At 42.2% G+C, this 20,607-nt stretch overlaps 1 protein-coding gene across 3 annotated transcripts in view; it reads right to left on the minus strand.

The window, feature by feature from the left end:
* Positions 1–2,951: 2,951 nt before the first annotated feature.
* Positions 2,952–20,607, minus strand: part of gsk3ba (glycogen synthase kinase 3 beta, genome duplicate a) — a 33,242-nt gene continuing 15,586 nt past the window's right edge. The window contains exons 3-11 of one of the 3 annotated variants that reach the window (XM_026144110.1): positions 19,614–19,697; positions 12,273–12,383; positions 10,563–10,693; positions 9,045–9,151; positions 8,736–8,833; positions 8,524–8,631; positions 5,137–5,323; positions 4,632–4,730; positions 2,952–3,835 (exon numbers count right to left, since the gene is read on the minus strand). In XM_026144110.1, the coding sequence (XP_025999895.1) occupies positions 3,765–3,835; positions 4,632–4,730; positions 5,137–5,323; positions 8,524–8,631; positions 8,736–8,833; positions 9,045–9,151; positions 10,563–10,693; positions 12,273–12,383; positions 19,614–19,697 (996 nt within the window). In that variant the 3' untranslated portion in view covers positions 2,952–3,764. Of the gene's footprint in view, positions 3,871–4,631; positions 4,731–5,136; positions 5,324–8,523; positions 8,632–8,735; positions 8,834–9,044; positions 9,152–10,562; positions 10,694–12,272; positions 12,384–19,613; positions 19,698–20,607 lie in introns of all 3 variants that reach the window. The other 2 variants (XM_026144111.1, XM_026144112.1) reach the window with 2 other exon arrangements.

Below are 20,607 nucleotides of genomic sequence, written 5' to 3' on the forward strand. Positions count from 1 at the left end.
AGGAGTGACATCCAGTGTGGTCTTCTGTTGCAAGGTTCGATGCGCGTGCATTCAGAGATGGTCTTATGTATCCTGGTTATATCCACTGGATGTTTTCTCTCTCTCTTAATAATTCTAAGATAAATCTCTGTGAACTCTAGAGATGGTTGGGTGGTAGAAATCAGTTTCTGTAATAGTCAGATAATCCAGTCTGGCACCAACAACCACACCACATTCAGAGTCCCCATTTTGCCCCATTCTGATGCTCTGTTTGAAGTTCATCAGGTCTCTCGACCATGTCTACACACCTAAATGCACTGAGCTAGAGCCATGTGATCAGCCGAATACATATTTGCATTAATGATTAGTTGAGCAGGTCTACCTAATAAATTGCCATTTACAATATATAATGTGTGTCCCTGCCACTTCAGCAATGTACATACATGTCAGATATATTTAAGCTGCCACTACTTTGGTTTGAATTTTCTTTAACAAAATCGATCCGATGTCTACAAAGTGACGGGAACAAACACAGTAAAAGAGTCTCAAACAGACAAATTTCATGATCATTTCCAGGCTATCCTACTCTTTATTTAATGCAAATTACAGTACCAGGGAACTATTCCTCGGAGCACGCAGAGGGAATATTTACAGAGGCGCACATTTAGCATACCTTCACAGAACAAAAGGAAAAAACAAACAAACAAAAACAAACAAACAAACAAAAAAAGAAATCGAAATTTCAGTCACAAACAGAGGCATTCAAGTAGTAGTACTGTTATACAGGATGTTTTTGTAGTATTTTCTTAAGATTCTTCTTTTCTATTACCCCAGTTTAACCCAGTCAGCATGACACTAGTGTATATGTCAGTATAAGATATTATACTAGCTTATACACTTTTATTCTTTTTTTGGTAGCCATTGTGGTGCTTTAATTGAACTGGAGTAAGAGGGCAGGGGTGAAGTGGTCCAACCTTCTGGTGGAGGGTAGCAACACGTTCATGAATGCAAAATTACAGCAAGCGGGAGAGACAGGAGAAAGGCTACATGACTTGACCCCTTAGGTGCTACTGAATTTCACCCCCCTGAATACTCAAGAGCAGGAGGAGAAACAACGAAACATCCAAAGAGAAGAGAAGAAGAAGAGTTATTGCCTCTGAGGATGGCTCATCACAACATGATGGTTTGGCTTTGGTAACAGAACCAACACTGCGAGTAATACAGAAACTGCACTGTATCGAATATAATATATGAGGCTTTTTTTTTTTGTTTGATTTTTTTTTTTTTGTTTAAAACCCTGCTGCCGTCCACAGCACACCACCCACCCACTTCATACCCCAAATCTGTGCCAGGACTGCAGTACACGTGTATGTATGCGTGTGTGTGTGTGTGTGTGCCCCCCAAGATAAAACATCTATTAAAATAAACACCTGTCTACTATATCTTCAGTTAAAGAAAAAAATATCCTTACAATTAACAATGTCTGTATATTACATTTAGTGTGCAATGAAAAGAGCAGGAGGGAGAGGATGTGCATCGGGTGGAAGAGGGGGCGCGTGAGTGAGCACGCGGACAGCAGGACATTCAACAGCACCAAAAGGGAGAGTCACAATATCAGAGGGGGGCGGTGACAGTGGGGGTGGGGGGGGTTGATGGCGTGGGCTGGGTGAGGGTGGAAACAAGGCGAAGGTGTATGAAAGCAAAGGCACTCCAAACTATAGTTACACTATACATGACTAGTTCTTGTTACAATAATACAGCTGTAATCTACTGTACTGTACAGGTAAGATTGAACATATGGCTGGATAAAGCTGATCATCGTCGTCGTCATCTACAATATCCATACACAACATCAGTTTTGCCCTGATTCTGTTTTTTTTTTGTTTTTTGTTTCATTTTTTTGTTTGTTTTTGAATCTTTTTCATCCGTTCCCTCACCCTTTGTCATCTTTGTTTTTGCTCATAAACAGTACATGGGTCTGCATATATACATACCTTGAACACAACATGGAAGAAAAAAAAAAAAATCAACATAACATAAAAAAAAAACAACATACAAGTCATACAAGTCAGAATTTTGGTGAGGAGCATTTATACTGTATGTACAAATTCAGTTTTTCTTTCTTGTGTGTGTGTGATTTTTTTTTGTTTTCTGAATTTTTTTTTTTTGTTGGTTTTATCTTTTTAATTTTTTTGTTTAAATGTAGTGAGTATTCTCCGTAAATAAGACGATTCGTCAGACTGTACCGAGTGGCTCTATGTGCTGCGGGGGTGGAGGGGGACAAAAAGAAAGGGGCGCTCCGGTCGGTGGTCGCAGCGCACGAGGCAGCCGGTGGTGCGCCGAAGACCGCGGGCCGAGAGTCGAGCGTGAAAACCAACCTCGAATTCTTCACAGAAACGGCGAGAGAAAGAGAGAGGGAGAGAGGGAAAAGGGTGGGGGACACGTTTGTCTAGACGCTGCACTGTCACAGAAACACTGTTACAGACAGAGCCAGTACAAAGACGGGGAATAGAGCGATGCCCTAAATCCATCTACAGCCTTAATACAGACGACACAGGGAAGTGGCTGCTGGAATCTAACCACACTCCAGCAAAGAAGAGAACAACAACAAAAACAGAAATAAAATAATAACAAAACACCACCTTATCTAAATCTATTGTCTTTAGGCAGCGGCAAATATTGCCACTGCTCTGCCAGATATGAGCTCACCATAAATGATTTCTGAACCATTGTAGTTAATATACATATATCTATATATACTTTTTATACATAAGGAAAAGTAATATATAAACTGTGTGTGTATGCATGTCTGTTTTGTATTGTATGTATATATTATACAAGCACACAGGACCAGATACATGTCACATCCATCACACGTGGCAATCCAAAAGACGTCTGCCCAGGAGTACAAAAAAAAAAAACAACAAAAAAGAAAATAATTAAAAACAAAGTTGAATAAAACAGATCGCCAACCATTTTTAAAAATAACCCCGGGCAAAGAAAAAAAACAAAAAAACAACACTGTCCAAACATGTCCTCCCAAAGAGGACTGTTTCTTCCCACATACACCAGGATCATCATGCATCCATGTGTGTGAGGATGTGTGTGTTTGAGGGTGTAGGTGTGTGTCTGTGTGTGTGTATACGCGTGCGTGAGCCTCATGCCTTGTCTGCGGAAGTGGATGTGAGAGGGCTTGGTGGCCCCCAGGTGATCCTACCATACTCAGGCCATGCACTACAGAAAGAACCAAAAGGGGGGCGGGGCTCGTTTTTGTTTTTTTCGAGGAGGAGGGGTTGGCCAGGGGACGGAGGGGTCAGAGGTCAAAGGATGCAGAAAAATGGAACAATGGAGAGGGAGGCCAGATAGAGAAAGGGCAAAAAAGGGGGAGAGCTCAGGACTTTTCTACAGATTGTCCTCTTAGCAGGCTAGCATTGTGTATACGTGTACAGTGTACTTTTTAAATCAACAGTACAGTCGATAACATCTTCGGCCCTGCGCTTCACTTCCCTGTCGAGAGGGCACGGAGAGGCATCTTTGACGGAGGATGGAGAAGAGTTCAAACAGCTTTATGTTGAGGCCGGGTTTGGGGATAAGAGAGGCAGACTGGGGATGCTAGGTTTGTGGTCAGTTAGCTGTCGAACCCGGCCTGCTTCAGCATCGCTCCGCTGCTGCCGGGGAAGAGGAGCAGGGCAGAGCTGAGCTGAGCAGAGCTCACCCCCTGGCCAGGGCAATGGAGAGGCTGAGGGCTGGGGCTGAGACCGGGGCGGGGCAGGTGCTCTGTGGGCTCAGGAGGTGGAGTTGGAAGCTGAGGCAGAGGCGGTGGTGGTGGTGGGACCTCGCTCTGTGCTGCTGCCATCTATGAACAGGAAGAGGAAGTGCTCAGTTGAACAGCTGGTTTAGAGATAAAGGTAGAAAAAGAGTTACAGAGACACAATGAGAGCGAAGGATACAAATCTGTGTATACAAACCACACTGAACAATATAAGCAGCAAATGTGAATCGATAATGCTACGCAGGTTAAACATAAGCATACATGAGAAGAAAGGAATTTTAAATTCTGGAAAAACACACAATTTAAAAACAATTAGAAACCCCATGGATTGATGGGAAAAAACACTAAACTTTTTTTAGCAGTTCTTTGAAGTGGAAACGCAATAATTAATGAATGTGAAGTAAGCTAAGCATGTCACATGACTGGGAGTGAGTTTGGGCCTATGGTGTCGGGCAAAAGCCGCTGCTGTAATAGAGCACAGTGCAAAGAATTTATAGCAAAAAACAAAGCAAGGGTGTCACAATTTAAAAAAAACAAAAACTCAATTATCTTGTTTTATTAATAATTAAAAGCCAAACTCACAGCTGAAAACACCTAAGATACTGCCAAACTGAGGTGGCATGTTAAGTAAAGTCAACCCTTCGACAAAAACAGCATGTGTTGTTGTTTGCAGCGTTTAGTGCTCGGAGACATGAGTGCAAAACAACTTCTGGCTTAAGTTAAATTGAACTTAAATTGAACTAAAGAGGCTGACCTTTAGGGGATGAAATTGCTTACTGCTAATTTGAAAAACAAAGCCACAACCAGTACTTCAAAGTAATAAATATAGAGCAGCTAACCACATAAAACAAGGGTCTGACGGAGGTAGCGTGGCTCTAACCTGTGGTGGCAGATGCATTGGTTGGGGTAGAGGCGGCAGCCTGGCTGCGGGCGTGGGCAGGGATGAGTATGGAGGCCAAAGAAGGATTACTAGATAGTTCTAAAAGAAGAAGAACACACAATGCATTACCACATTATGCTGTTACAAAGTTACCTGCAGACCAGCGATAACATAAAAGTGGCGTTTTAAGATGTGCTTAGATTTCCTTACAGATAAATGCTACTGTGAATACGAGATAACCGATATGTCCCAGAAAAAAAAAAAAAATTTAAATGTACTTTATATTCTTCTAAAAAATCTGTTAGATTGGAGTATCTAAATAAAGTAAAGTGAATTATTCAAAACAGAAAAACTTTAAACCCTCAGGGCTTTGGATCCCCCTGAATTTGTTATTTTAATATTCGTGTTTAAACCGTATTTACAATGCAAATGGGACTTTGGGAGAGGTGTTATTTTTTTAAATGAATGGTTTCTCTTCCGAGGAATGCTTTGTGAGTGCGCCTACCCTGGGTAGTGAAGTTGAAGAGCGAGGGCTTCTCTCGCCCGTTGGGCAGTTTGATGCTGGGGTCGCGCAGCTCGTCAAAGAATGAGTGTGCGCATGCCTCTAGGGGTGTTAGGCGGGCCGTGGGCGTGTACTCCAGCAGGCGGGAGCACAAGGCGATGGCCTCCGGAGGCGTACGTGGTCGGAACACCTGAACGTCAATTCGAATCAACAATGAGAACATCACGAGTTTCCAAAGAAAAGAGACATTTCAGTATTTTTAGCACAAACGCATATACAACACACACACACACACACACAGAGCATATGACTGGATGAAAAATGAATCTTTACTAATATCCTATGAAAGCTAATGCACTTTGACCAATGCATTTTTTATGGCGTGCTATGAATGAATCAGTGGAAGCATATGACTGCTGTAGCAGTGAGTAGCAAATGAAATGCAGCTGCAGAGAGCGACCACAGCGAGGCACGTCGGAGGTGAACAGGAGGGCCTGATAGCCCTGCTCCCTCCTGATTGGCTAATTGCTTTTTCAAATAGAAGAGCTGTGCTTAGCTAAGAAAGAGAGACTGTCCTTTAGATTTTAAAACCTGTTTAGTTCTCAAGATGAGTTAAAACAAGCAACGAGGCAACATCGTGATGTTGGGAGGTAGGGTGGCAGTTGATGAAGTAACTGACTGAAGCAGGATAGCACAGGTTTAACATCAGTCCACTCTAAAACATCAGGCAGATCTTATATTTGCTTTGAGCCTGTGCCAAAGCTCTGATGCTGCTGATAATAGGCCCAGACATTGTGCTACAGGTGGTCAAGAACAAAGAAAGTGGTTGTTTTCAGCTCGATGAACCAGTGCGTCATTATCAAACTCCTCCCTGAAGCAAGTCTTGCAACTCGGAAGTCGTGGTTAAATGCTTCAGTTGTTTTGAAGCATCGGGTAAGTCAACTTTCATTTCAGGGTTAACTGCTACTTTAAAACGGCATGTTCTGAATCACCAGTCAGATCCGGTAACAAGTGTTTAAAATGTAGAGTTCTACCAGCGATGGTGTTGCATCCTTCTCCCTTCTTGCTCTTATAAAGTCTGATATTTTTTTCTTTGTTCAAATAATTATTGGGACTGAAAAAACTTAAAAACCAATAAAATATAGAAACTGATGGGTGCACCTACAGTGACTTACAGTGGGGCAAAAAAGTATTTAGTCAGCCACCAATTGTGCAAGTTCCCCCACCTAAAATGATGACAGAGGTCAGTAATTTGCACCAGAGGTACACTTCAACTGTGAGAGAAAGAATGTGAAAAAAAAAATCCATGAATCCACATGTTAGGATTTGTAAAGAATTTATTCGTAAATCAGGGTGGAAAATAAGTATTTAGTCACCTCAAACAAGGAAAATCTCTGGCTCTCACAGACCTGTAACGTCTTCTGTAAGAAGCTTTTCTGTCCCCCACTCGTTACCTGTATGAATGGCACCTGTTTGAACTCATCATCTGTATAAAAGACACCTGTCCACAGCCTCAAACAGTCAGACTCCAAACTCCGCCATGGCCAAGACCAAAGAGCTTTCGAAGGACACCAGGAAAAGTATTGTAGACCTGCACCAGACTGGGAAGAGTGAATCTACAATAGGCAAGCAGCTTGGTGTGAAAAAATCAACTGTGGGAGCAATCATCAGAAAATGGAAGACATACAAGACCACTGATAATCTCCCTCGATCTGGGGCTCCACGCAAGATCTCATCCCGTGGGGTCAAAATGATCATGAGAACGGTGAGCAAAGATCCCAGAACCACACGGGGGGACCTGGTGAATGACCTGCAGAGAGCTGGGACCAAAGTAACAAAGGTCACCATCAGTAACACACTACAACGGCAGGGAATCAAATCCCGCAGTGCCAGACGTGTTCCGCTGCTGAAGCCAGTGCATGTCCAGGCCCGTCTGAAGTTTGCCAGAGAGCACATGGATGATACAGCAGAGGATTGGGAGAATGTCATGTGGTCAGATGAAACCAAAGTAGAACTTTTTGGTATAAACTCAACTCGTCGTGTTTGGAGGAAGAAGAATACTGAGTTGCATCCCAAGAACACCATACCTACTGTGAAGCATGGGGGTGGAAACATCATGCTATGGGGCTGTTTTTCTGCCAAGGGGACAGGACGACTGATCCGTGTTAAGGACAGAATGAATGGGGCCATGTATCGTGAGATTTTGAGCCAAAACCTCCTTCCATCAGTGAGAACTTTGAAGATGAAACGAGGCTGGGTCTTCCAACATGACAATGATCCAAAACACACCGCCCGGGCAACAAAGGAGTGGCTCCGTAAGAAGCATTTGAAAGTCCTGGAGTGGCCTAGCCAGTCTCCAGACCTCAACCCCATAGAAAATCTGTGGCGGGAGTTGAAAGTCCGTGTTGCTCGGCGACAGCCCCAAAACATCACTGCTCTCGAGAAGATCTGCATGGAGGAATGGGCCAAAATACCAGCTACTGTGTGTGCAAACCTGGTAAAGACCTATAGTAAACGTTTGACCTCTGTTATTGCCAACAAAGGTTATGTTACAAAGTATTGAGTTGTATTTTTGTTATTGACCAAATACTAATTTTCCAGCCTGATTTACGAATAAATTCTTTACAAATCCTACCATGTGGATTCATGGATTTTTTTTTTCACATTCTGTCTCTCACAGTTGAAGTGTACCTCTGGTGCAAATTACTGACCTCTGTCATCATTTTAGGTGGGGGAACTTGCACAATCGGTGGCTGACTAAATACTTTTTTGCCCCACTGTATAAATTTAATATAAAATTCAGGACTGACTTATTCAAAATTGGAGAAATAAAAAAACCCTTACTCTCAGTTAAGGATGCCAGTTGTCTGGCTGATGTGATTTGGTCAAGACTCTCACTAAACATTTAAACAAAAGCATCTTTGGCAGCATCAACACCAAGAAATCACACAACTGCATGGCACGTTCGGGAACACTGAGAAGGATTTCAAGGCCTTCATCCATCGCCCCCCCCCCGAGTTTGAAACAGTTGATGCAAAAAAGTACACGGCGCCTCAGATTCGTTGCCTGGTGCTCAATATTTGATTTGCACATCCGCACATTGCTGCTAGCTACCAGTCAGCACATCTGCTCTGAGCACGAGTGCTGCTGATTCCATAATCTCGATCTGAGGGAGATAAGTGTGAGCTGAGTTCAGTAAATTTTCAGTAAATGCAAATTCTTTGCATCTTTTATTTTTTAGAACTCTGTGCATTTATGGCATTAACTATTTCACATGCAGGTCTGTTAGATGAAGATGATGATGTTGGATGGTTGCGAAGCATGCAGGCAAAACAGGAATGGCAGAATGCTTTTGCGGTGGATCTTAAAGAAGTAAAAGGGCTCCTGTACCTGTTGACTCACCTTAGTCCATGGATGTGCCTTGATCTGGGGGAATTTGAATTCAGTGTAGTTGGGGTTCATCTCACGGATCTGCTCTCGGGTCGGGGTGCCGAGAACCTGAAACACACGGGTGGAACCATTAGCCCGAGTAATATTACATCCAACTTGAAGCTGTATTTGTTTGGGAATATTGGAATACTCTCGGTTAGTACGGTCATTACCTTGATGATTTCCACCAACTGGTCCACTCCGCTGTCACCAGGGAAGATCGGCTGTCCCAGGAGCAGCTCTGCCAGTACACAGCCGGCTGACCACACATCTAAAGGACAAGGCAGGAGTCCGATTGTAAAAGCAGAAGAGGAGCAATGACGACTTGCTGTAAAGCTTATAAACTCCTTTGAGTGCTGAACCAGAGTAGAAAAGCACTATATAAGAACCAGTCCATTTATCATAAGTAACACACGATCTCATAATTTCCTGATGAATGTGCATGTGTCAGGCAGCGAGAGTTGTTGCTCGAGTTAGCCTACCTATGCTGGAAGTGTAGTCAGTGGCACCAAAGATCAGCTCAGGGGCTCGATAGTAGCGAGAGCAGATGTAGGACACGTTAGGCTCTCCACGGACCAGCTGCTTAGCGCTGCACACAAAATCATAGCAAATAATCATCATCACCACCATCTGCATACTTCAAAAAAAAGGGAAAAAATGAACCTGAAGAAACACCCAGTACTGAGGATTTACACGTGTGATAAAACCTCAGTGGACTTCATATCCAATCAAACACACAGCTAAAAGGAAGATTTCTACATTTCTGCTACAAATATAATCAGCATTTATGCTAACGAATGAAAAGTAAATAAATCATCTGTTTTCGACAACGCACGCTGATCTCAGTTTGACTTTTGCACACTTTCTAGAGCCTGTATAATGCGCCTGAAAACAGCTCCCACATTATTATGTTGCTGGATTTAGGCGTTGCATTCTCCATGGCATTGTTTTGATACGTTTAAGCAACATTTATTACGACATTTTCACTCCAGAGGTGGTTCACGTTTTTCCACTAACAAACTGAACAAATTGGACAGTTGGTTGAAAGTCTTCTACAGCACATCCCAAAGCTTCTCAGTGGAGATACAGTCTGGACTCTGTGTGAAAATGATGTCTCGTGCTCTCTCAACTACTCTTTTCACAATTTAAACCCAGTGAATCCTGACATTGTCATCTTGGAATGTGCCCGTTCCATTGAACAAGGAAAAAACCTGATTATTCGGCACGTTCAGGTAGCCGCTGTCCTCATGTTTGGGCAGATAATGTTGCTGAACCTAGACCTGAGACACTGAAGCAACCCCAGATCATAACACTGCTTCCACAGGCTTGTAGGGCAGGTACAGGTATGATGACAATGATGGTAGCTGCATCACTTTTATCTACCTCTCTTCAGGGTACAGTGTGCTCATCTCCCAGGAACAGAGTAAACCTAGACTCATGGCACCACATGACTTTAACTATGGCCTCACCTATTTTCTCAGTTCAACCAGGCAGCCACACAGTGTGCATCAGCTTAAGGGTGAAACTCTTCAAAAGGAAGAGAGTAACATTTGGGGAAACAGACTGACTAGGTATGTTTAGAGCTGGAGACTGATTTCATTCTCATGCTCATAAATATAAAGTCATATGAGAAGAGATGTAAACAGGGGTCAGTCTCGTTTGCTTAATTCCAACATGATCTGGTGTAAGAATGATGTACAGCAGTGTTACAGGGCCTTTTTCTTGGTTGTGCATAGTTACAGTGTGTGATTTGCTGTCTTCAGGACACTGCTAAATACTGAGGATGAGCAGCAATGTTACTTAGAAGCCTTCTGAAACCTTCACACAGATCCAGAAGACCCATTCCTTTATTTCCACTGTCCATGCTAAGCCAAGCTAACTGGTTGCTGGCGCTCACTTTTTATGTTATCGGACATCACAGCGGTACCAATGTGAACATCTTTTGTAAATGCCAAGAAAAGAAAAAACTCAGATCAGTGTAAAACATGACTGTCCCTCACCTGCCAAAGTCACAGAGCTTGAGAACAGCCGTCTCTGGATCCAGCAGCAGATTCTGGGGTTTGATGTCCCGATGGCAGATACCAAACGAGTGAATGTAGGCCAGGCTCCTGAAGAGCTGGTACATATACAACTACACAGGAAAACACACACACAAATACACACACAGAGGTTAGAGAAACAGCAAACTTCCATTACAGCACTAAAATATAGAAACTCTGGGCTGTATTTCAGCTCCAGAGAATGAGTTTTACAGCAAATGTTTAGACTCCAGTTTCACACACTGTTTCTTTTAACTCCTAAACATTGTCACTCAGCTTTTGTAGAGATAAAATTAAGTATATGAAGTGTTTTTATAGACACACACGTTTTAAAATGAAAGCAAATTTTTAAATCCAAACTCATTTCTTGTTTCAAATTTGCCGCCTCAGGTCAATCTATTCTTACAAATAAGATCAAAAAATGTTTTACTTGTTAACACAGTGAACTAGTTGTTTAATCCTAATTAATAGTACAATGGTGGATTTACTTTCAAAGAGAACTGAGCAGAGAATTTGCTCAGTGGAACAGCAGGTGTAGTAAACAGTAGGTGTGCTTTATTTTTAATTGCTTCATTGATACAGAAAAGTCCTTCAGATGGAGGTTTTTTTGTGCCTCTGCTAATTATTCCCAATTTGTTTCGCACATCTGTCATCTAAGTAAGTCCTAAAAAGTAGCATCTCATGTGTGCACACACGATGCAAACCAACAAAGCAGTAAAGTTTCACATTGTGTAAAAGAAATCTGAAGACAGAGATTGTTTCTGAGATTTTTTAGGATTTTTAGCTAAATCTAAGATCTGTACAAAACACAACGTTAAAAAGTTAGTAAAAGTCGTCTAAGGGCAAAAATAGATGGGATATGCAAGGACAAAAATTTTCATTTGTTGAGCTGTTTATATTTAGTGTTTAGCAGTGAAGCTCTCAAAATATGATAAATTAGCTTTTATCAAAAACAAGCTGATAACACAGCTCAGTGAAATCTGGATCTTATGATGCTGGATGAAAACTGAGCCCCATAATCAACTAGAAGAGTTAAGCCACATTTTATACCAACACAGCTGTTTAATAAAATAATGTTTTGATTTGATAATATTCTTTCTGTAGAAAAAAGAAAAATACGTACTTTAAGAAATGTGAAGATAAAGGACACATAGTGGGGTAGTGTGGTTAAAGTGGACCTACAAGCAGCTTGTCTCATATTAAAAGTATAACAATTCTCCAAGCCCAAATTTATCACGACTGATTCACACACAAAAAGCCCGCACCCCATTTTACTGATATATCTACAGTCTTTATACTTGCAGCTTTCACCAGACTAACTCAGATTTAACTAAGTTGCTGTAACTACCGGTAAGAATTACCAGAGATATTCGATTAACTATTATGTATTTCAGAATTGTTACATGGTCATCTCATAGTACATCCGCCCATGCTCCGTTTTAACCTTCTGTTTACAAAGAGATACCAATCAGAAGTAAGCAGGATTAAAGGAAGGCTTGCTAAAGCGAACTGTTTCAGTCAGTGGATAAACCAAGGAGCTCCACCAATGAGGATTGTTTTGAAAGTTACTATAGTAGACTCCAAGAATAAAAAATATGAGATTGGAAACATGTCCGTCAAGTTCACTTTAAACTGTGTTTTTCAGCCTTGTTAAACAGACAGAGCTTTTACCTTCACATAAACCATAGGCAGAGTCTGTTTGGCTCGGCTGTAGTGTCTGGCCACTCTGTAGACGGTCTCAGGCACGTAATCCAGAACCAAATTCAGATACACTTCATCTTTCTGTCGGTGAGAAGCAACAATAGAAAAGAAAAAAACATGGTTACACTGACAGAAATCATGTAAACTGTATAGAAAAGACACTTGTAATCTAAACATGTTAAGAAAAACAACACAATCTTGGAAAATGCATGAATTTAACTCAAAACTTGTGATCTAAATATGTATCCCCATCCTATTACCCTGTCTCTCTCCTCTTAGCTGTGATGCATCTTTTCCTAAGAAAGAAGCCGTATTCATGCTGATGTAATTGATGCTTTCTTGCAGCCTAACTGGGAATCCATTGTATCTCTCCCTGTGGGCAGGAAGCACACAACCGTGCGTCATAACGGCCGTTGCCCCGACAGTGGCCGCAGACAGTGATATCATTTCCTTGTTTCCTGGTTGGACGAGACCAGTGCTGGAGGGCGGGGTTGTGTACATTGAACTCTGGAGCGCACTGACCATGAAAGGATGCTGTATCTGGGGGGTTCTCCACCCAATTATTCTTAGACTTCCCATTTCCTTTAAATATGGCCAGAATGAGCCCAAAGTAAGCCATTAGAGTGTCTTGAGGAACTCAAGCTTGGGAGGCTGTAAATCGTATAAGGCTAAAATGCAAGAGTTAAGAAATACTTTAAAAATTCATGAGGAAGGTTACTCACAAACGCATACGTGACGCATTGACAACTAGCCTGCTCAGGCTCTGATTGCATGCTAGGAGGAACAGCAGAGGCCTCTGCATAAAACACTATGCCCATGTTGAGGGTGATGTGAATAAATCAGCACTGAGTGATCAGTGGTGTTTTTTGGAAAATGTCCATCATCAGAAGAAGTGTCTTCTTCTAAGCATTTAATGCTAACAATAAAACCAGTAACAGAATACCAGTAGTAGTAACAATGTAACAAACTGAGCACTTTTCTAGAAGACAAACCTGGAATTTATATATTTTTCATGCATTCTCTACAAAATATTAGCACAACCACAGTCCTGCTGTCTCTCTTAATACTTTGACTTCCCTCCCATCTGCATAAATCATTCAACAGCCACTTAATCACAAATTGTGGTCTTATGAAAAATGCCCAAACCACTGGACAGAGCAAATTTGATCTAATATTGCTCAAACTAGAGCAAGCTGAGCTTTAGTGGAGGGGACTTTTCTCACCAGGGTATTGGTACACATTTGATGCTCTAGTAAGTATTCATAGCACCAAAATGGTGAGGCGGGACTAACCCAAAATAAACTACACAGGCCATGTTGTAGTGAAGAAACATGGCAGCCATGCAACACTGCGGGCCACTGATGTGTTTTAAATACAGCTGAGGTATATGAAGCAGAGCGAGAAGCTAAACCTGGCCATCGCTTTATTGATGGTGTTGCTTTTCTTTCAAGGGATTTGCTGATGCAGTATTTAATCTTTGCAACACAACTGACTCGCCTTCAAAATATAAGTTGTGTGCGTTCACCGTTTATCACTGGCAGAAGGCTCCTTCACTCGTTTCAAACATAAATGTAAGATAAAGTGTAAATGGACTTCACATGGGTGTGTCTTCTGTGTAGGCGCATGTAATACTGTGATAAACTGCATTTTTGATAACAGCGGCCCATCGCCCACACTGTAACTGCATCTGCAAAGCTATATACCTCATGTGTTCCCTCATCATGACATCTTTGAGAGGATCAGTGGGCGGTGAGCGCATACTGCTACATGTAATCATGTAGCACTGACTGGTATTGAACAGTATCTGCACAGACACCCATGAGACATCCCTCTTTGAGTAAAAAAAATAAATAAATAAATCTGAGCTTTTAAATTACATTTTAATTAAATTATTCCTTGCTTTCTTCTCTCCCTCCTATCTAGTCTGGGACTGAGTGTCTGGATTCCTTTTGCCTCCTTTTCCCCATCTGTTAGCAACGCTGCCCAACATGCAGCTTAGGCGCTGGCTCCCTGCAGGTCTGCAAAGCAAAATGAGTGAGCTGGGCCTGTGAAGAGCCTCCAGACAGACTGTGCGGTACACTTCTGTCAGCTCAGTGTCCTGCTTTGTCCTGACAGCTCTCTCCTGTTCACACTCAGATGACTGGACACATACACAGACAGCGAGCGAAGTACAGGGCCTTGACTCCTGGAAGACAGATGGACAGGCACGCACAGGGTTTCCGATACTGGTGAGTATAGCTTCATTTACAAACTGATCCATCACTGGCATCGCGTTCACTCCTTAGCACGCGATCTCTGCGTGCCTTTCTCTTCTACCAATCATAGCACACAGCCATCCCTCGTTCACCAGCAAAACTCCCATTGATAAGAATTGTGACGTCTGGAGAGCCCATTACACCTCCTTCTGGTGCCACTAAAGCTATATTTAGCCTAGCAACAGCGATGACTCACTTCCTGCCTCACTACAAAGCCACTTCCTTGGCTTGTTCCCGGAGGTTAGCCAGGCAGGATCCGATTGGCTCCTTGTTCACTCCCAGCTAAGCAACCCAGCCTCTAATTTGGTGAGAAAACCTGGCTACGCTATCTGTCAGTAAGCTTAGCAGTCTTCAGTATGTAACGCACAGTTTGCATGTCAGTCTTCACAAGCAAAGCTTTTATTAGCATGTGTGTTTGCGCTTCTGTGTTGACATTATGAAGCATATTTAAATGCATATTATGGGAGGAAATTACACAACTGTGAGCGCAAATGAGTCTGTGAAATCAAGGAAGGCAGACAGCGGCACAGACGGAGCTCGAGCAAGATGTGAGGGACGTTAACTGAGTCCTTATTTTGGCCCACGCTAATGAAGGCTGCAACATGGCACTACGAATCTAAGAATAAGTCTTTAATATGTGCAGGAGCAATGCCAGATATGTCAGCCACAGCCATAAACTCTCACCTGTCTCTCACTGGCTCCTGGGAAATCCAGTGGCAGCTCTACCAGATTCATTATCTAGATGCAAGGCTATTCAACCACAGTGTCTCTATTAAAATCTGGAATCACTGATTTAATAGCTCAAAAAAAAGCCAGAAAGAAACAGAAAGCTACACTGGTATGTTATCCACAGCCGGATCAACCAGTCAGGAGGACCGGAGGCAGAAGAGGTGCCCCTGGGCCTATTCGTTTTGTATGTTTACACAACCATCCTTCAGCTGAACTCATAAATAGCCACACAGGCTCATTGTCAACCCATCAGTTCATAAGTTCACTGCACTTCATTTAAAAATATGCACCATCCAAGTGCAACATAATCTAACATAATAAATAACTGAAAACTTGATGTAGATTTATTTTCTCATACAGAAAATACACATTTTTTTATTTTGTCTTTTAAAAATCAGTTGTTAAAAGTCCTTTAAAGGCACCAGCAACAAATACCACAAAAAACCAGAGCAGTTCCCTTTTCCTTTCCAGCTAATTCACCAAGCACGCAAGGTTGTTGAGTCATTCACGTCACTTAAATCTGTTTGTGACGTGCACGTCTTTCTGCTTATCAGACAGCATCTGAAAGCGTCTGCTTCATATCTGAAGTAACTCGTTGCAGTATTAATGGAGAGGCACGCACTAGACTGTGGTTTCTCTTGTCGCCAGTTTCTGAGCCCACAAAAAAAAAGAAAAAGGAAAGACTGATGTGAGGAATGCCCTCAACAAGAATCACAATAACAAGAAGAAGAAGAAGAAGAATGTATGCCTCCAACAACTAGTCAGGGTTACATTCTTAATCACCCAGACTGATTATAAATGTGGAGAAGAAATAGTGGACACCAAAGATTAGGGCCTCCAATTCAGTATCATTCAGTATAACAGATTAACAAAACTCAGTGGGAGCAATAAATATGATTTGGGTTTTTGACAAAACAATAACAGGGGGTGAAATTTAGTTTTAAGCTTTGTGTGTGCTGGAGTCGTTCCTCTGAGTTTATTATATATCTGCAACATCACAGAGCAGCAGGATTCATCCATCAGCGTCACTTATGCACGTGGCACAACAATAGCTTTATTAATTACGTACAATATATTTTCCCCAACATGGAAACGTTTTTCCGACAGGAATCAAAATCTAATAGGATGTGACACAGCGTACTTTGATTTGCTCACTTTGTAAGCTGCAGTATAAAAAAAGATGTATTAACTAAAGTCTAAAGAGAGTTCCATGTTAACAAAACTCATCATCGTTACACATCCCTCCTGAATCCTGTCTGAATCACATAATGATGTCAGTTTTAAGACACTGTTGAAGTCAGGAAAGTTACAATGCCCACGTTAGAAAAGTGCATCTGTTGCACATCGTTAAATTAACTGGACATGATCAAAGTGATTTCCAACACTAATGTATGACATTAACCAAAGTCACAGCTCTATCATTAAGTTACCATTTCTTTACACCATTGTAATGTACAAGTCTATTCTTATGTTTAATTGAGGGCGTAATTGGGGGCTCGTCCGGGATTTGAACCCAGGACCTCTCGCACCCCAAGCGAGAATCATACGCCTAGACCAAATTGTATGCATTTCATAGTCCTCAATAAACTCCTACACTTTTTAGAGTTACACCTTTTCAACTGCTTATTAATGCAAATATCTAATCAGTCAATGATATGGCACCAACTTAAACTGAGTATCAGAATGGGGAGAACACTGATTAAAGTGTCTTTCAATGTGGCGTTGTTGTTGGTGCCAGACAGGCTGAGTTTTTCAGAAACTGCTGATCTCCTGGGATATTCCCGCACAGCCATCTCTAGGGTTTATAGAAAATGGTCTGAAGAAAAAAAAAAAAAAAAAAGAGAATATTCTGTGAGCGGCAGTTCTCTGGGTGAAAATATCCTGATCCTCGCCAGAGGAGAATGGCCAGATTTCTTCGAGTTCATAGGAAGGCAACAGTAACTCAAATAACAAAAGCAGAAGAGCATCTCTGAATGCACAACACATTAAATCTGGAAGGAAATGGGCTACAGCAGCAAAAGAGCACGCTGGGAGCTGCTCGTGTCAGCTGAGAACAGAAAACTAAAGCTACAGCTGACAAAGGCTCAACAAAACTGGACAACAGAAGATTGGGGGGGGAAAATACCGGATGGTCTAAGATTCCTCACTTTCTGTTGAGAGGTCTCAGTGGATTCTTCTGTGGATCCATCCTGCTTGCTATCAGTGGTTTTGGCTTGATGATGGTGTAAAGATGAGGGGGGTGTTTTCTTGGCACACTTTGGGTCCCTTAGTACCAGCTGAGCATTGTTAAAACACCACAGCATGTCAACATGGACCAAAGTCAATGAGGAATGTTTCAAGTGGCTTATTTATTCTAAGACACAGAGAATTAGGGTAGTTCTGAAGACCAAAGGTGGTCCTAGTGCTAGATGTGCCAGTGGAAGTTGCAAGTGAGAGTGCAAGTTAATTTTAATGCAGATTCGTCACCTATGAACAATTAATTAGCTGGTTTTTGAACTCTGCCTCTCATATTTCTAATCACCGTTCAGTCAGTAACCTGAAAATGAACTGAACTTTGTCTTCAAGTCTGTTACAACAGAAAAAAAAAAACTGTAGTGTCAATCTGCTGCCAAGAATGTTATCTTAATTTTTTTCATGTTACTGAAAGCAATCAGTGTGTAAATATATGTGATTTTAAGAAGAAATGCAGCACAGGGCAGCTACATGTCAGCAGAGTACGTTCCAAGCACCCTCTGAGCAATTTCATAGTTAAAAGTCAAGCGACTATTTGCTTCCCTGCCTACGCTGTTTGGACCGGTGGCCTTCTGTTTAAACACAGCATTATACAAGTGGTTAAAGGGTAAAAGCAAAAGCACACTGTGTGCATCAGGCACGCCACATGCCAGCACTTATATAAGACTACCTGTGCACACACTGACAGCTACTGTAGCAACAGTCCCTGCCTGTCTCACAGCTGCACCCAACATGAACCCTCATTTCAGGACACCAGTGGCACCTACACACCTGACCTCTTCTCATGTCATCTCTTTGTCTATGTCTTTTTTCTTCCCGTACTTATTTTAAACCCATCTGCCATCAATCCATCAACATGCCTGAAACTCTCCATCCCTTTCACATTGCCTTTTGGCTACTTCACTACCTCTCAGCAGCTCTATGGGTGGTAAAATCCCATACCAAAAACATGGTGCCGGTCTCCATAATTAGACATGGTGAGGAGAGGGCAAAGAGAAGGGGTGGTGGGGGGGACTTATACAAGAAAGTGATGTAAAGGTGGATGCAATGGTACAGTCACATGAAACTTGTGCAATATAAAAAAAAGTTGGCAGCGTGTTAGGTGATTTGTGTAACATGTCGCCTCGGGCGTTGTGTCAGTATACCAAGAATTAGAGGTGATTCCCAGAGGTCAGTGGGTGTGTGACGAGAGCCTGGGACAGGCTTGGAGCTTGCACGGCGCGGAAGGGAGAGCTCGAGTGGATCTATAATTAGCCGATGCCCTCTGACCATCTCACCGTCCACTCCCCTCCCTTCAAACCTTAACAGCTTTCCTTGGTGTCGCTAGGTGAGCAACAGGAAAGCATTCCTAACTGCCGTGTCATGGGTATAGTCCCGACAGCATGTGAGCCAAGTCCACGTGGTTCTATATTTGACACACAGACCTTTGCCCGTTGTAAGCTAGCTGAATGACATAGCACAGCCGTGTAGTCTCCAGGGGACCTCTGATGTTCGGCGAAGACCGACAGCAGGGCACAGAGAGGGACTTTCCAGGCAAGATATGTACTATTGTATTTATTACAGCTAAGCTGGCCAGGAGAAAACATTAAAAAATAAAAATAAAAAAAAACAGGAAAACAACAGATTCCAAAATACAACAAAATGACCTGTGAATGGGACTCAGTGAAATAAGCTATGAGTCCAGTCCCTTTAAACACAGAACAAGTTGATTGAGCTAGAAAATGCTCAACTGCTTCTGAAAGTACAGCGTCCACAGAGCACATTTAGTGTATACTCTGTAGAAGAGGCTGGTGTTATGCTACTGCAATCAGAGTCAATAAATTGAATTTTAGATCTTCTTTTATTTTGTTTAGAAGACCCCAAGATACCTTAAAAAGGCCCATAAAAGAGGAATCTAAGCAAGGCTCGTCCTTGAATACGCTTCCTCAGCCACAAGGTGCGATACTTTTCCAAGGATGGAAAAAATAGATTATGCTGAACAGTCAATTTAAACAGATGGCTGTTAATATTTTTTCCTGTATATTTGTGCAGAATTAAATATGCATCCTCCCACGGTCAGATGAAGAATTAGAAGAAGCACACCGAGCCGACTCACCTTGTCTCCACTGGAATAGAAGAAGTAGCGCAGGCGGACTATGTTGCAGTGGTCCAGTTTCCTCATGATCTGCAGCTCACGATTCTGAACAAAAGAAGAAAACAAAACAGAAAAAGCGTGAGAGATACTTCATGTTTATACTTCAGACAGCTTTCATAACACAGTTGGTCTAAAGAGGGTCAGGAGATCATGAAAGCTTTCCACTGAACCTTTAGCACACTGTGGAGAGTTCCTTTTGAGCTTTTTTTAAACAACTAGATGTCAGAAGCGTTACGCGTCAGCCTCAGTGGGTTCAACAGCAACGAGTGCAGTTTGGACAAGCCAAACGTTTAACATAAACCATCAACCTTATATTGCTTATGACTGTCTTATGACAGAAAACGCATTCCGTTAGTCAACTGGTTTCACAATAGCATCACTGTGGCAGGTCAGTGTGTTACCAAGACAAACACTTCCACAGGGAGGGGAAGAGAGCCATCGATTCCCATTTAAAGCACCAGCACCTACAGAAAATGGCCCCAGAAAAAGAGTTGTCCAAAAAAAAAAAAAGATGTTCAGAAAGGTTCGAGTAAAGCTCTGGGCCCTGTAGTCAGACAATCCAGAGGCCGAGAAAAAAAATGTCAGACCACTCCATCTGTATTCATATACAGTGTTTCCATACATAAAAAGGTTGGGCGTATGGATTTTCTCAAAGGTTGGGCAGGAATTCAAGCATTACAAAAAGCTTTAACAGCTCCATTATAGTCCACATTTGCTCCCATTCTCCATTTTCCTTCCTCCTCTTTTCCACAGTGCTCAGTGTTGACTAAAGTGCTTGTGTAACATTGTGTGGCCCCGGTGTCGAGAAAGAAATGGAGGGTAACAAGCATATGGAGAACTAACACAGAGATCAGAGAAGAAAGCTCAGTACAGGGACAAAGTGGAAAAGAAACGCACCATCAGTGTGCAGCAGTGAAGCGGACTCCTTACGTAATATTCTGACTTTTGGTTAGAA

The sequence above is a fragment of the Astatotilapia calliptera genome, chromosome 16 (genome assembly GCF_900246225.1).
Source record: "Astatotilapia calliptera chromosome 16, fAstCal1.2, whole genome shotgun sequence".
Taxonomy (NCBI): domain Eukaryota; kingdom Metazoa; phylum Chordata; class Actinopteri; order Cichliformes; family Cichlidae; genus Astatotilapia; species Astatotilapia calliptera.